This window comes from Fukomys damarensis, unplaced genomic scaffold (genome assembly GCF_012274545.1).
Source record: "Fukomys damarensis isolate Sample0158 unplaced genomic scaffold, DMR_v1.0_HiC HiC_scaffold_15, whole genome shotgun sequence".
In the NCBI taxonomy this organism is placed as follows: Eukaryota; Metazoa; Chordata; class Mammalia; order Rodentia; family Bathyergidae; genus Fukomys; species Fukomys damarensis.
In genome coordinates, this window is record NW_022900927.1 from 8,600,944 (window position 1) to 8,618,511 (window position 17,568).

A 17,568-nucleotide genomic window follows, 5' to 3' on the forward strand; every position below is an offset into this window, starting at 1 on the left:
AAAAAGTCAAGATGGAATAAGTCTGGATTATATGTTAAGGATAAAGAAGGTTGGTTTTTGTAATGAGATTATCCTTTATGTTCTTTATCATTTCTTCATTCTGTAACCAAGGCTGATATAGCTCTCCACAGTGCCTCTCATATTTGTTCCCTGAAGTTTCGCTTGGCAAGTGGAAGAAACACACCTCTTCCTCCCAGCCCTCGAGGCACTAGGCACCTTGTGAATGGGTGGGTGGGTCTTCAGCTGGTCTCTATGCTCAGCACCTTCTGGGGGCTCGGTCCAAACATTCGTACGCACAGCAGTCCTGGCTGAAACCTCATCCTCAATTTTTCCAAGGAAACCCACATTGAAATTAAGTGTAGTTATGAAAAATACAATTTTAGATTTAATCTACTCAAAAGCTAACATAGGCATCTAAGTGATACATAACTGGTCAATAGTAAATAGTTTTTAAGGAAAAGAAATATGTATCTGCTAAGACACAGAGTGGACTACACTTACTGGTAAAAGTGAATTTATTAAAGTGCTTATAATTATAAAAGAATATTAAAATGCAAAGAAATTACAAACATTAATTACAAATTTTACATTGTAGGCCACAGTGTATGAAAAGCATGATAAATATCAGTTCTGCTCATACATTAACTTTTCAAACACATTACAATATGAATATGAAAACAGTACAAGATGTGATTCACCAACAGATCACTTTCTGCCCCCTATTGGGAATTAATGTTCTATGAAATTCAAGGTACATATGCAATAAAAGGGAGAGTTTGGTGACAAGCACTTTACAAGATTGTCTGGTTTGGTTTTACAACAAAAATGATGGCGTTCCATTTCTAATGAAATATTTAAAACATCTGAGGGATGTTTAAAGGAAAAAACCCCTGAGTATTTGGTCTAAGGCTTCAACCCACTAAAATTCACAGGCATTACAAAGAGATACAAAGCTAAAATTTCTCTAGTGGTTAATACTGGACAGGTTGAGGGCCAGATCTTCTGTCTCAGGCTCACTGCCATGCCCTGTGGTTTTTGGGGCAGATGACCACCTCCATTCTTCTCTGCAAAAGCTGCTCTCTAGTCTGCAGGCAGTTCCCCAGATTTCCCCACCCCCTACATCACACTTACAGGAACACTGCTGACATCATAGGGGCTACCTGGGTCTCCATGGCATCTTAGCTCTTTTGGGCATATGGGCAGTGTTGGATGTCACCTTGCTGCCTTTTGAAATGTAGAGGATTTTTTTTTTTTTTAAATTCTTGCTCCTGTCCACAGCAGCACATTTTAAACTATGAAGAAGAATCTTTCAGCTGGGGCTAAGAACACATAAATGCACATTTCTTTTAAAATGTATCATATATACAAAGAGATAAGGTAAAAATGTTTCCTTTCCTATGATGACATACAGAGTGAGAAATTGCCAAATCTAACACTAGGAGATAGTTGCACACTTCAGAGAAGAGCAGAGGTAATAAGATGTGACACACCCCTCTGGGAGTGTCTCACGGAGGCTGGGCAAGGGTGCATGCAGTGGCATCCCCTCTACGGGTGGGAACAACACGGTTCCCTCTGGTGGGAAGACACTCACCTTTCTTTCTCAGTGCAGCAGGCCTCATGGCCACTCTGACCACACTGTTAACAGACATTATCAAGAAGGTAGTGAAATGTTGTCCCTGATTCCCTGGGACGGTTCAAAAGCTCAGAATACTGCTTTGATGAATTATATACATTATGCATATGGCACATACACACGTTTTTTTAAAAGTTGACAACATTCATGGCAGGTACAACTTCAGTTGGAGCTGGAGTTAAGCTACTTTATTACACAAACTTTTGGCGTTTGGTCTCTGAAATGTTTCACTTTGCTGTTGGGTTTGGGGCAGATTGGCTCCTGGGGCACCCAAGGATTTAAAAGCATCCAGAGGGTAGAGGGACCCCATCCACGGTCCTGATGGAAGCTACCTCCTCCTCCTCCATCCCGCACTGATTTGGTGCCAGTTAAGGGGGAGAGGTGCGCCCAGTTAACTGACACTTAAAAGGCGGTAAAACACAGCAAGCTGCTAGGCTTAGTAAACTGAGGACAGTATATGAATGGCGATGCAAGAAGTGACCTCCAAGTGACAGCAGGGTTGTGACCATTCTCTTCTGTTACCCTAAACTACCTGATGAGCCTGAGAAGAGGCTGGACATTCAAGTCCAGTCTCCTTCCATGATGAGCAATAATGTAGGCATCCTCTCATCTCTAGTGAAAGCTTACTGTGCAAGGAAGCCACATTCATGATCTGGCAGGTACTTTGGTATATTGATCTCTTCGGCATACAGAAATAGCCAGGCAGGACTCCTCCCCATACAAGGTCCACAGGACTGTGGCTCACAATTAGGGTGCTTGACCATGCACAGTACCATCTTTCCTGCATCATGAGCTATTCACCAAGGCGCTTAGTGATCTGTAATAAAGCACCTCCTGTAATTAGAGAGTAAAAGTCGACTGGTGGGAAACTCAGGGGCTTATCTTTTCTAGACCATTTTGTTGCTAAAAATGTCATTTTTATCATTCAGGTATCAGCTTTTTTCCTCCAAGAACCTACATATCTCTAGAAGAGATAAATTAATTATCCAGCTCAATGTAAATTACACTTCTATAACTTTCCTTTTGTTGTATTATTTCCTTGAGATCTACAAAGCAGTCAACATTGATAAGGCACAGAACATTCTAGGAATGCTCCTAGAAGGCAAAAGATGTCACTGTGGATTAATACAAACATGCTTCAAGACCCTGCTATCTTCATTCCAATTCATTGAGAGTATTTCTTTGAGATGGGAAGACAGGCTAGAATGAAGACTGAAACTCTTTCTTATTAAATTAGGACTTCCTTTCTGTGAAGATATGATAATACACCTAAATACTGTGAATTCTTGAATTTCTTTGCCACTTAATAGAGCACTCAAACTTCATTCTGAGTTAGCTACTTTTTTTTTTGGTACTGGGGATTGAACTCAGGTCCTTGCGCTTGCAAGGCAAGCCACCGAACCGCTGAGCTAAATCCCCAGCCCTGAGTTAGCTACTTTTTAATCACACAAAAGCTATTAAGGCGGAAGCATATCTCTTGTTTAATGATGGTACTGAAAAGAAAAAGTCAACTCTGGAACAGATTTGGTGAGGTGAAGAAATGAAACATTACCTAAAAATAAAGGAGATCCTGTTTGAGAACAGAAAGGAATAACATAATCAAGAGAAAAATCTTCCACTTTAGAAGGGGTGGTTTTTAAGCACCATAAAGAGACTTTTTCTGTGTTACTAGAATTCCAACTTATCAAAAAAGGGTAACATTAGGCTTTCCAGGTGAGAAGTTTTATGCCCTTCCTGATCTTTTAGATTTGGCAATTCTTGCTTCACTAGCTGAAACTGAAAAACGCATGAAAATGGCAACAGTTAAGACTCATAGTTGCCAGAGTGATTTAACTTAAACATTCTCATTAGTGATTCATAATATATTTTGACAGAACTAGATTCTTTAAAGCACTTCACAAAACATAAAGCTCTTAGTCTGATTTTGGTCGCAAGTTGTTATCAACCACTTCTGCCATCTTCTGAATAATAATGCCCATGTTTTTTGTCATGTGATTCTCATGAAGCAGCTTCTGAGTTAAGTATTTTTCTCTCTTGATCTTGCTCTTCGTGCTTTTTGATACATCCGGAATTGCATAGGAAATGAAAAATTTCACAGAGTAGATGACATGCTGCGGGAGAGAAGAGGGAAAGAGTCAGGCACTCTGGGGAGGAGACAGAGTAACTTTGCCGCTGCCTGCCGTGATGGCAGGGCACCTGGCCAAGGTGGGGACACAGCCCGCTCACGGACAGTCGGACACCACAGTGCAGGGACAGCATGGCTCTGCCCAGCAGCAAGACTTAGTTACTTTAGAACTTAGATATCATCAAGTGGTAGAAAAGAACATGGAAGTGTGGATTGGTGTAGCTATGCCTGATTATCACAAATGGATTATTTGTGAAGTTTTAAAATATTCTGATATTGAATGCCTTATATATTCTAGTGATTAGCATCTTATCAGCTATTGTATCTATCAGTCCACTGTCCACTGCCAGGATTTGATGCCCACCACTTAAAGAATGCTCTTTTAAATGTGCTGTAGATCAGTTTGTCAGCACTTTGCTGAAAATTTTTACATCTATGATAATCAGGAACTCTTGCCTGTAGCTTTTTGGGGTTGTATCCTTGTCTGGTTTTGAGACCAAGGTAAAATGCTGATCTCATAAAATGAATTTAGATTTTCTTCTGCTCAATTTTTTGGAATAATTTAAGAATTGGCATTAGTTCTTTAAATGTCTGGTAGACCTGAGCTGCGAAACCATCTGGACCTGGGCTTTCCTTTGATGGAAAAATTCCTATCACTGATTCAATCTCATTACCCAGTATTATTGTGTTCAGGTTTTCTATTTCTTCCTGATTCAATTTTGGTAAAATGTAGGTGTTCTAAAATTTGTGTATTTCTCTGTCATCACAGTTCATTTTATTTAAACAAATATAGGAGCAGAATCTTATTATCTGCAAACAATGACAATTTGCTGTCTGTCTTTCTATTTGGATGCTCTCTTTCTCTCTTGCCTGATTACTCTTGCTAGAATTTCTAGTCCTATGCTAAAAAAAAGTGTTGAAGGTGTTGAAACTATCTTTTCCCAGAGTTAAGTATTCTCTTTCTCTTAGTTATTTTGGTTAAGGGTTTGTCAATTTTCTTTTCAAAAGCAGTTCATTGCATTCATTTGTGCTGTTGTTTTAATTTCAATTTTGTTTATTTCTGCTCTGAACTTTATGTCCTTCTATTCACCTTGGGTTTGTTTTATTTTTCTAATTCCTTGAGGTGCAACAATAAGTTGACTTTTCTTTTTTTTCTTTTTTTTTTTTTTTCAAGTGCTGAGGACCAAACCTAAGGATCTCTTTGCATGCTAGGCAAACTACTACTGACCTCCATTCCTAACCCCATGATTTTAAACTATTTTGATACAGGTGCTTATTGTTACAAACTTACATCTTAGCATTGCTTTTGTTGCATGATAGGTTTTGATACATTGTTTTACTATAATTTTTTCAAAATGTTTTAAAATTTCCTTCTTGATTTTTTTCATTGTTCCATTGGTTGTTCAGGAGTATGTTTAATTTCTATGTATCTGTATACTTTGCAAAGTTTTAATGCTAGGCACTACTACTGACCTCCATTCCTAACCCCATGATTTTAAACTATTTTGATACAGGTGCTTATTGTTACAAACTTACATCTTAGCATTGCTTTTGTTGCATGATAGGTTTTGATACATTGTTTTACTATAATTTTTTCAAAATGTTTTAAAATTTCCTTCTTGATTTTTTTCATTGTTCCATTGGTTGTTCAGGAGTATGTTTAATTTCTATGTATCTGTATACTTTGCAAAGTTTTAAAGTAATTTGTTGAGATGTAATGGAATGTTGTGTAGGTATCTGTTAGGTCCATTTGGTCTCAGGTGCAATTTAATTCTGTTTTTCTATTGATTTTCTGTCTGAATGATGTCCAGTGCTGAAAGTAGGGTGTTAAAATCCACTGTTAGTATTGCATTGATGTCTATCTCTGCCTTTAAGTATATTAATATCTGATTTATAGACAGTAGTACGTTGGTTTATGAACTTAATTCTTTCCATGATTCTGGTTGCAAACCAAATTGGTCACAAACCAAATCAAATTTCCCCACAAGGTCAACAATGAAACTAACCATTAAATTTGATTTGGTTCCTGCCCAATTCAGTGTGTGACCAGAATCATGGAAAGCATGAAGTTTGTGAACTGAGGTACTACTTCTATTTCGATGCTCTAATACGGGTACATATATATTTACAAATGTTATTTCTTTTTACTGAACTGACCTCATTATCATTATATAATGACTTTTCTTGTCTGTTTACTACTTTTAAAAGATATATTTTCCTAGAAGCCAAGGAGGTTTCAAGGAGTACTGAGTAATCATAATCATAACGACGTAATCAATTATGTCAAATGTTGTTTGTAAGATAACATAATGGGGAAGTGATCCTAGGAATTTAGCTGCACAATGGCCATTGGGAAGTGTGGAAGAGGTATTTTCAGTGAAGTGGGGGGGACAAAAGCTTAACTACAGTGGGCATATGAAGAAAGAGGAAGAGGAAGAATCACAGACAGTAAGGACTGACCACTCTTTCAAAGGCACCGGCCACAAGGAAGAAGAGAGAGATGGAGCAAAACTAGCGAGGTAAATAGGATGAAGAGAAATTGGTTCCTTTGATGATGATGGAAAAGTGTAGGAGTGGAGAAGAGACATTTTTTGTTTTGTTTTTTGACACAAGGTCTCACCCTGTAATTCAGGCTGGCCTTGAACTCACTATGTAGCCCAGGCTGGCCTCAAACTTGCAGTGATCCTCTTGCCTCAACCTCCCAATGCTGGTACTATAAGCATGTGCTACCACACCTGGCTAAAAGAGGTATTTTTTCTTTCATCTATTTCTGGAGAAGGCAATACTTATAGCTAAGTGGATTTTCTGTTATGTCACCTTCCATTTCTGGGTTAAAGCCAACATAGTGTGATGCTATTTTTTAAAAATATATTGCTAGATTTACTTTTCACTTTCTAAAACGATCTTTGCATCTATGCAATGAGACTGACCTTAATTTTTCTTTCTCTCTTTATTCTTGTCTGACTTTAGACCTAGGCTTAGCGTCACCAAATGAGTTGGAGAGTATTTATTTGCTTTTTTTCCCCAGTCTGAGGGAGTTTGCATAAGATTGAAATGATCTGTTCCAAAACATATCACTTTCCTACAAAACCATAAAGGCTGGTATGTTCATTGTGGAATGATTTTTTAGTTACTCAAAATTATGTTGTAATTCTAGGTTTGTACTACCTCCTATAGCATTTTGAAGATGTGTGACTATATTTGTTACAGTTTAGATTTCAACTATCCCTCCCAAAGTCTCAAGTGTTCAGTCAGAGATGGGGTTTTTAATTGGATGATGGGAACACTATACTCATCAATGGATTGATCTGCTAATAAATTTATAAGTAAATGTGCTATTAGGTGTAGGGCCTGAGGATGTGATGCAAAAGGGTGGATTTTTGCCCTAGCTCTTCCCTTCTCTCCTTCAGCTTGGCCACCATGAGGTGAACGCCATTCCTCAGCCATAGCTCTTTGCCATGATCTTTGTGCTTTGGAGTCAGCTAACCATGGACTGGACCCTCTGAAATGATGAGCCCAAGTGAATCTATTCTCTTTTAATATAAGGGTGTCAGATATTCTGTCCCTGCAATCAGTTGAAAAGCTGACTAATCCAATGCTCTTCTGTTGCTTCTTTTTGTTTTTCTTCAGGGTCTCGCTGTGTAGTTTAGGCTGGCCTTGAACTCACTATATAACCCAGGCTGGTCTCCCAAGTGCTGGGATTACAGGCGTGCACCACCACGGCCAGCACAGTTGCTTGTGCTCTAGTTTCAATTTTTTGTCAGTCATTTATCTCATTTCTCTGGTGTGCTACCTTTTCCTTATGTTTAAGTGTGGATTTCTCTGATAGTTCTGCTTCACATATACAGGATTTCTGCTCTGAGCTGATGTTTTCATCTATTCTGGAAAAATTTCCTCTCTTCCATTGCCCATTTTCTGCTTCCATGATTTTTTTAAACCAAATTATAAAGCCTCAGAATTTGTTGTCTAGTGTTTAGCTGTAAAAGCCCTCTCTGAGAAAAGTACAAGTGACGAACAAATATATGAAACAGCATTCAACATCTCTGACTAGTAGAGAGATGCAAATTAAAACAGTGCTAAAAGACTCCATCGTACACCATAAAGAATGGCAATTATCAAAAAAACTAAAAAAATAACAAATGCTGGCATGATTGCAGTGAAAAAAGAACCCTCTTTGTGGGTGGAATGTAAACTGGGACAACCATTACGGAAACCAGTATGGAGATTTCTCAAAGAACTGAAATTTAAAATTCCATATGATCCAGCTGTCCCCCTTCTAGGTAACTTCCCCAAAGAGCTAGAGATGTCATACTATACTGACACATGCATACCAATGTTTACAGCAGCACAACTCATAATAGTCTAACCCTGGAAGCAGTCTATACACCCATCAACAGATAACTTGATAAAGAAAATGTGATATTTATACACAATGGAATGCTACATGGCTATAGAGAAGGACAAATCTGAGATATTTTTAGGAAAAAAGTCAGCTGCACCTGAAAATACAATGTTGAGTGAGATAAATCAGACACACAAACTTAAATACCATATAGTATCTGAGTAAGGCAAAGGACAAACAGCACAATAAAGGACAGATAGAAGGAGACAAGGATAGATCTCTTACAAATGGGAAGGGGTTCAAGAGAATGTAGGCAAGAAAACAGGGGGAGAGGAAGGGGAAACAAGTGGTATAAAGATATGCATGTACAGGAACCTGATAACCTAAATGAATGTAAATATTGTAGGTCATAAACATGAGATCAGATGAATAATAAGAAGAATTAAAATGGGGAAGGGAGATTTAGAGGAGGAGGGAGGGAGGCAGGAAGGAAAGAGATTAGAAAGAATCAAGCCGTATTACGTACAAGGTACCCACTCCCCAAGATGACTGTAAACTGCGTGTGCTATAAACATGTACTAATTAAAAAAAGAAAACCCTTTTTATTTATGCCACTTTTGGTTATGTTTTCACATAAATTCTGAGGCTTTGTAATTTGGTAGTCACTCTAGAAAACAAGTTGGCTAGATCAACTGAAAATTTATAGCTGTCTTGGTCATTTTTCAGAGCTACTTAATAGTAGGGATGTAAAACCTACTGTAAGATGTTGGTATATTATTTTATTTATTTTTTTCTTTTTTTGGTACCGGGGATCCAACTCGGGTCCTTGCGCTTGCGAGGCAGGCCACCGAACCACTGAGCTAAATCCCTGGCCCGACCTTTGTATATTATTAAAAATGCAATAATTGAAGAATATGAATAAAATTGTCACAGCAATAAAAGTTTCTTTGGTGCACAGATTACATGGTAAGCCCTTTCTAGTTCAACACACTGCTCAGTGCCCCACATTTTAAAAGGCACTCAGTTAAAAATGCATTGAAGGGAACTAAACCCTTCTTACACATAACATGGTTTTAACTTTTAAAACAGACAACCAAGCCAGGTGTGGAGGTGCATTCCTGTAACCCCAGCACTATGGGAGGTTGAGGAAGGAGTTCAAGCCCAGCCTGGGCAATGTAGTGGCTCAGTCAGACCCTGTGTCAAAATAAAGGGGTGGGGATGTAGCTCAGTGTGAAGGCCCTGGGGTCTCATCTCTAGTACCCCAAAAAGAACAAAGCAAAAAGTAAAAATTTCACTTAGAGTATTATGAATATGCCAAACCTAATCAATAATGTCCTAAGATAATTCTTAGCATGCAATAAGCAATAAGAAAATATACATTTTAAGTTCAATTGGTAATACATTTTATATAAGATCTACAAATATGTGGCCTTAAAACTATTTCAAAATACCCTTGCCTTACCTCCATGACAATGACAAAAGCCAGCTTGGCAGCAACCACATGCCAGTAGTAGATGTTGTGTTTATATTCTTGGGGGTGTCCAGGTGGATTTCGGAAATCACGATATCTGAAAACAAAAGTCCATATTAGGAAGCAGTTTTTTGATCAAATACTATAAATGAGCTCTATTTTTAAAAGAAGTCATATTTTTAAAAAAGTCATATTTGATGCAATGTTCTTTTAAATAGGACAATATATACATTTTCTCCTAGAGCTCAATTTGGCAATAAAACTCTGAAAACAATGACTCCAGAAATTACTCATTGAACATATAATCAGAAAATGATGGTAATAACGGATTCCATCTGCGAAGGAATCTATAAGAGTGCAAACATTTAAAAAATTGCAGGACCACAGCTTTATCCTTGCTTTCTAAAAAGAGCATAAAACCATTTAGCGTATTTTCAGGATCATGTTTGTAAATTCATTTATAAAACGGTATTGGACCCACTGCTCCCTACTGAGGACACAGCCCACTTGTTATAATTTTTCTACCCGATTCCTTGTGAGTCACTGCGTGCTACTATTGTCAAGAGTGTCCTTCTCAGGTAGCTCATCTCTAATTTCTTGCCTATAATCTATCAGACCTAGAAGAGTCTGATGAGATTTATGTACAGTACTAGGCAGATTCAGTGTAGAATTCTAAAGTGGCGCTACTACATATAACTTGGAAACATTTATTCTGAGCTTTTTTCTGGTTTACGGGTTGTGTTACTGAATCAGTGAAGGCTTTGAAGAGTTGGACTAAATAAATTTTAAAGTCTCCTTTAGAGAAAGACTGGGAAAAAAAAAATCTATGACCTATAGTCAACAAACCATCAACTGGTAATTTAGTTGATATATACCTCAGAAAATCTTACCAACCATTAGAACCAATGCAGAGAGCTTTGGAATACTTTTAGAAAATACTGTTAGGCATTTACATCTTTTAATTTTGTATATCTTTATTAAGTGAGGGTGATGCTGTCTCTTAGTTTCCGGTCATGCACATATAACAAATTAGTCCTGGCACTTAAATTATCTTGGTTTCGGAACTCTTGAAGTTTCTTTATTTCTAATACATAAAACTTCCTCCTGGATTGGTTCCTTTGTAACCACTTGGAACTCTCAATCTTCCTTTTCTGGTTTGGTTTGACAACTCTAGCACTAATCTTTAAGAATTTTAACATCTTCGTTTAGTTTGATTGCAAAGAAAGTGGGGGGTGGGGCAACCCATTCGGGACCCCTCCTGTCCCCCAGGAGCTATTCTTATTCCCCAATACATTTTCCTTCTCTAAAAAAGAAAGCACCCTATGGGAAGACATGTCTCTAGTAACCGAAGTAACACCAGATGGAATTACACCACAAGAAAAACTCTTCTCAAGTGAGGTGAATTCTTAAAAACCTCCGAGCAGGTAAAGCAGAACTTGCCTGCATGTGGTATGGTTACCAAGTCCCGAGTTTGAGTCTGGTTTGCTTTTGTCTTTGAAGTCTGAGATGTTGAAGATAGAGAGCGTGTTGTTGATGTAGCCCTCCATAGTGTAGTCAGCGTGGTCCCCGTAGGGAGGGATGGAGAAGGACCAGTAATACACCAGGCGAGGGATCATGTCTGATGTGAAGGCAATGATCATGGCCTGTTTAGGGAGGAAAACAATGGAGCAAGCATTCGTTTCGGTTTGGCTAACCAACAGGCCAGAGTTACTGTCTGCATCATGTTGATTTCAGTAAAATATTCAGAAATCGTAATTCTTTAAGGATGAAGTGTACACATGTCCTAAACACCGAGGAGCATCAGCTTTTACAAGGTGGTGCCTGCTATACAGGCTCACGGTCTCACTCTGCTGTATCTCTACGTGCACATAACCCACTCCGGCCCTTCTCTCTTCCGTGCTTCCTCTCCCCTTTGCCTCCCTCCTCCCCTTCCTCGAATATCTCCCTTCTACTTTCACGTCTTTAAAACATTAGTTTCTAGTTTCCTCATCTGAGAGAAAAGCCATACAATTTAACTTTCTTAGTCTAGCATATTTCACTTAACGCACTGGTCTCTGAGCAGAACATTGAGAGTATTTCTTTCTGGTCTTCAATGCTAAGGGAAGATCTGCAGGTGAAATGCAGAGGCCTTAGAGCTGCCTACTCTGCTTTGAAATATAATACCATCTATTCAAAACCAACTGTGAACGGGGGTGATGTGGCGCTGTATGTGATGTCAGTTAGGATTTGTTTTCCAAAAGTTAGTGTTGTCAACCGTAGGAATTCTATAATTTTAATAACCTTAGTGATATAATTCCTTTGTAGAATGATGCAAAATTGATTTTTTAAATAAAAACAATTTAAACTGCATAGAATATTTTCTCAGATCTAAATTTAAATAACAGCTTCAAATTAACATTCCCCAGCTCTCATAGTATCTAGACTTGTTTAGATAAGTCAACCTACAGCCTCATTTACATTTGTTTTTTTTTCTGGTTCTGGGATTGAATTTAGGACCTTGCGCTTATGAGGCAGGTACAGTGCTCCTGAGCGAACTCTCCAGCCCAGACTGATTTACTTTAAACTCAGTTCATACAGGTTTGTTTCTTCATTACAGAATAAGAATTTTTTTACATAAAATATTATGGTGACAAGAAATCATACTGCAGTTGTTCTATTTACAAAGTCAAGCAATGATGTCGGTTTTGTTAGATCTGTATCATGCCTCCAAAATTACAAAAGATTAAATGGATACAGTTATGAAAATTATAAATTATTTAGCAATATACAGAAAGCCTTACTATACTTTTGTATAAAAGTAATAAACAATCATAAGCCTGTGTCTGACAGACATTTATTAGGATATAAAACTATTAATGAATTATATAAAAATTTTCTAAAATTCTTTAATTTGGACTTTAAATTTTCCAATTTGTAATACTTGTTTGAGGGAAAGAGAAAGAATATAGTGGAAACCAAATTCTATTTGAATAAACAAAGTGAATAGTTGAGTCATTAAAACAAGCAGAAGAACAGACATGTTTCTGGCTCAATGTGATTTTTAATAGCACGCAGCTGAACATATGGCTTAAACACAAGTGAGACCGCAAACCAACAAACAAGATCTAAGGAAAAGCAAAAAACAAACAACAAAACAAAAACCAAGGAGCTCTTTTACTGCAAAATTCCCCCCAACTTTGAATCAACTTTGTCATTTCCTTCAATGTAAAAAAATCTGTATGTGTGTGACTACCTGTCGGTGATGAGGGGAGGCAAGAATATTGTGTCCTTTTCCAGATTCCAGGAGATTAAATTTCCTGGCATCATTAACTCAACTGTTATCTTTTTATAAAATCACCTGCACTGTGCTTCAGGAAGCTACAAAAATTCCAACAAGGAAGATAATTCTATTGTCTTCTGACAAGATACTTTTTCCCCTGAACTGAGCTGCTTGGAGAGATGTGCTCCAAGAGCACAAATAAATGCAGTGTATTTCATTTCTCATGCTGTTCTGCACACAGTTTTCCATTTATATCAAAATAAATTAAAATTGGCCTTCAATAGCAGATGCTCTGGCAGATACAACAATTGTCAATTCAGCTTATTTATTGAACCAGCAGCTTTAAAAGAGGTGATTTTACACCAAACTCCTGCTGGATGCCCACTCTCACCCCTGATGGCTATTCTCTTCTTCCTCCTTACATACATTAAGTTGTGGACATACACAGTAGGTATTTGAGGGGTTGAGGTCCTATGTGTGAGGGGATACATACACATTAAATGCCTGCATGCATATTTACATACATACATGTGTATGTGTGTGCACACTGCGTCTTGGAAGTGTAACAGTCCTAGTAATACAGAAAAAAAGGTTACCCATAGTTTAATCAATGACAAAGTGAATAAGTAGTTTTCCTAGGATAATTCAGAAGAGGAAAACAACTATTGGACAAGGCCCAGTAGCACCAATTAGCCAGTGTGTGTGTCTGTACACAGACCCAGTCAGAGAAGCCTTGTAAACACAGCCAATCTTCCATCTGTGCTAATGGAGCGGAGCCATGGCATGGGCTCTGAGAAAAGGTGCCTGATACAATCAAGCCAGAATGCTTGAGGAATAGGGAGGATGAGTCAATTGCATTTTCTGGTTGCTGAAGGTCAAACAGAAACCATTTTAGTTTCAAAGCTTGTTGCTGAAAATTTTCCTTAAGTCACCCAAGTCCACATTTCTGCTCTGTTTAGTCTACTACAGCATATTGAACATGACAGATCTGTGCTTTATGACTGTGGAACTTGAAAGGCCTTGCTGTCATATTTCTGAAGATTAGTCTTCATTTGGAAGCATAGTGGATGTTTAAGGTTTGGTATGTGCTATTTGGGTGAGAGGAAACCGACACACCTGTGAGTTGGTTTTTATGTGTGATTTGCAACTTTCTCCAAAAAGTAGAGACAGCATGCAATTTAGATACATTGAGGGTTCTGGGGAAGAGGGTTTCAGGTAACTTGTTTTACTGTACACAACTGTACCTATCATCTAGGCTGTGACTTATTTTCAAATTCTAGTGCCTTTAGTTGGGGTACCTGTCAGAGTCATTGTTAATGATGTTGAATAAAGAAAATAAAATATCAGCTAACATTCAAAAGTGACTAGGCTCCCTGTGTTCTATTCATTAAGTCAGAGAACTCACAAATCACTCTGTGGATGGAATTATTCATGGTACAGATGATAAAATGAGCCTGTGAAGTGCTAAGCCCTGGTCTAAGTTCACACAGTGCTGGGAAGGGGAGCTCAGATGTACCTGAGTCTACAGCCTGCAGTGCTCAGGAATGTCCCTCTCCAGAGATGAACCCACAGGCAAGAAGAAAAGGCTGAGGATTTGGAGCAAGCGTGTCTAGAAATTAAAACTGGGAAAAAATTATGTTGGGCAAGCTGACATGGGGATGAGATTGGTAGTGAGATATGGGGGCAAAGGGCACTGGTTTTAAGGTTATATTCAGGGAAGGAGGTCCTCTGATGAGTTGGCATGAAGATTACTATTCCTGAGAACTCTGTTAGCCTGTGCAAAAACAAGACTGTTCACATTCAATTAATACAGGCTGTAAACAACTAAGTGTGTCCCCTCACAGCCAGGACACAGGGTATGAAGCTGCTTCAGCCAAGAATATGGCTAGCGGAGACCTAGTGGCAGGGTGGGAAGAAGGCTGGGACTCATCCTTAACACACCAGTTTAAGAACTGCTGCCGTAGAGTCAAGGAGTGTAACACAATCAGAAATGGATATTTTGGAACATATAGTAAAATATGGTGGCATAGTCTTATTTTACAGTCCTGAAGTACTAAATGAACACATTTTAACCTGCATTATGAAGGTAGTTTTTGATAACTCCTCTCATAGTCCTATGAGGATTAGAAGTGTTAGTACTTATTACCATTATTACCATATTTCTGTTGAATAAAACTTTATCAAATGAGCAACAATGGTACCTCTGTAGGAGGTCTTGACTTGGTAAGTCAAGAATAATAGTTATGAACAAAATGTTAAAAGAATGACACTTTAATTCTGTAGCATATAATTATATTGTTTGTACAGATGATAGACCTGGCACAATCCTCCCATTTTAAAAAGTACCAAACATTACATTTGATTCCATAGGTAGTGCCCTAAAACACTCTGGAGCCTTTGAATATCTCTACTTTTTGCAGCCTGTGTCTACTCACATTGGTCACCACAGCCAGAACTGCTATTCCTTGCATGATGGGCTGCCATGCACCGATGTCCTGGGCTTTTTCTGGCACCATGCGTCTAAACTGGGTAGTCAGTTTCCATGCGTCCACTCTTATTTCCAATATATTGTTCACCAGAGCCAACAGGGGAGCCAGTGGGAAAGAGGCCACAAATAAGGTGACGAACCCAAACTGAATAACTGTCAATGGAATGGACACACATCATGGAGTGGTGGATGGACAGACAACAAGTTTCCTTTACTCTTACAAAGACAAAGGCAGACAAAGAACTCAATCTCGGGTAACAACCATTCCACAGTAAAACAATTTAAACAAAACACAAATGTGAAATTTCTTGAAAGACAACTAATTACAGCTTATTTCATTTATATATACACATTTACTAAGAATATATTGAAAAATCTTTAATCACCCACTAATTATTTTCTGGTAATGAACATTTTAAGCATGTTATTCGTTCTTAATGTTGAACTAAAAGGATATCAGCAGATGGTTTGTGACTTGGGATTAAAAAAAAAAAAAGCACCACCAGGAATCTATGCTTAGAGAATGTTGGAGGGAATATGCTAAAAAGAAGCAAAGAAACAGACCCCTGTAAGTTGGTGAATGCAAGTATAATGTGAACATAAAAGCTAAGTCATAATCCTCCTTTACAATCACTATCATGACGCTGTTGCAATCCACATGGTCATAGTAAGTCAAGAAACTAGTGATGGCCTAGAAGTTTTTTATTTTGGTACCAGGGATGGAACTTGGGACCTTGTGCTTGCGAGGCAGGTAGTGGCACCACTGAGCTAAACCCCTGGCCCAGAAGTTCTTTTTCTTTATCTGAAATTTACATGACTGGATATAAATTAGGCCGCCAATTTGAGAGCAGCTATACCATAGAGAGCGAGAAGAAAGTAAGCAAGCCAAAGACCTAGAAGAGAAATATTTCAGTTTTAGTCCCTTCCTTTCAACAGGCAGCCCTTTAGAGAGTTTGTATTTAATGCTGTGGATGAGAGAAAAACTTACAGGCCCTTTTAAAAGGCCTATTGCTTAGCTACAGAGCAGGAAGGAGCCTGGGCCAGGAAGGCAAGGTTTTGGTGGGTGTGATTATGTAGGAGAAACTAGCATTTGCTTCTGAGAGGGTAAATTCTGTTACAAAAGAAGATGGGCTGGAAGGATCTGGTAAAACACACAGGCCAGGCAGGGTTGGTCATATTCAGAAGGGTCAGGCAAGCAAAGACCAGCAGTAGTCAGGCCACAGAGTCAGCAGCAAGAGCAATAACTAGTGATAGCCTGTGTCTGAGTCTCCTAAATCTCTAACCCATCACCCTAGGGGCCAGGTAGTAAGAGAAAGGTGGAGTCAGCTGGAAAAGAGCAAGGGCATCCTGCTGGGGGAGGAGGGCTCATAGCACCTGCTGGAGGGGGAAGGGTCAATACTGCCAGACTTTCTGACTGTTCAAGAGAGGCCAGAAATCAGGAGTAGAAAAACAATAAACCCAGTTGCAAACCCAAACAAGGAAAGATCCCATTTGTAAGGACAAGGAAAGCAGACTATTTTGACATGAATTAACAAAACATGTTAAGACCGTTAGGGTAACTGACAAGAAAAAACAGCAACAATGAATGGAAGGACTGCCATGCCCTCGATTGGGCAGACGCAAATTGGGGAACTTAGCACATTTTTCTCCTATTGACTCTAAGACAAATTCAGTTAACGCAAATGTATAGTTTTTAAAAAGCTGAAAGGTGATGCTAAAGTATAAACAAGTGGACAGGTAAATCATGAAGAGGAATATTCCACTGATAATATTGACATTTTGGAAAGCAATAGTAAAATGAGATCAGCTCTAGGAGACAGCAAGTATATTAGACTATAACATAAAAATTGCAGAACTAGTGCATAGACAGCATGAATTCAAACAAAATGGCTTAAAGCAGACATAAACGTATTCATGAGATCTAAGTGTATCATAATCAGTGGATTCCAAGTACTTAAAACGACTAGCTAAATCATTGGAAAAATGGGTACAGGGTCATCATTTTTTTAACCTTAAAAAATTCCAGATGGATTAAAAATTTTATACTTAAAAATACCAGAAAAAAAGCTCAACGTGATATAATTTGTTCTGATATTTAAGTAAGAACTTTATCTCCTGAAGCCAAGAACAACTAAAAACATCATTTCAACAAGGTAAAAACACCAGTTGATAAAAATATCTCTTGCCTGAAACTTTTTTTTTTTTTTTTATACTTTTTTTTTGGTACGGGGGTTTTAACTCGTTCTTTCC

At 38.3% G+C, this 17,568-nt stretch overlaps 1 protein-coding gene across 1 annotated transcript in view; it reads right to left on the reverse strand.

Annotated features, from left to right (window-relative positions):
- Positions 1 to 1,596: 1,596 nt before the first annotated feature.
- Positions 1,597 to 17,568, reverse strand: part of Ano6 (anoctamin 6) — a 199,669-nt gene continuing 183,697 nt past the window's right edge. Inside the window, exons 17-20 of the mRNA XM_010638370.3 lie at positions 15,266 to 15,471; positions 11,012 to 11,214; positions 9,563 to 9,668; positions 1,597 to 3,744 (exon numbers count right to left, since the gene is read on the reverse strand). Of these exons, the coding sequence (XP_010636672.1) occupies positions 3,547 to 3,744; positions 9,563 to 9,668; positions 11,012 to 11,214; positions 15,266 to 15,471 (713 nt within the window). The 3' untranslated portion in view covers positions 1,597 to 3,546. The remainder of the gene's footprint in view (positions 3,745 to 9,562; positions 9,669 to 11,011; positions 11,215 to 15,265; positions 15,472 to 17,568) is intronic.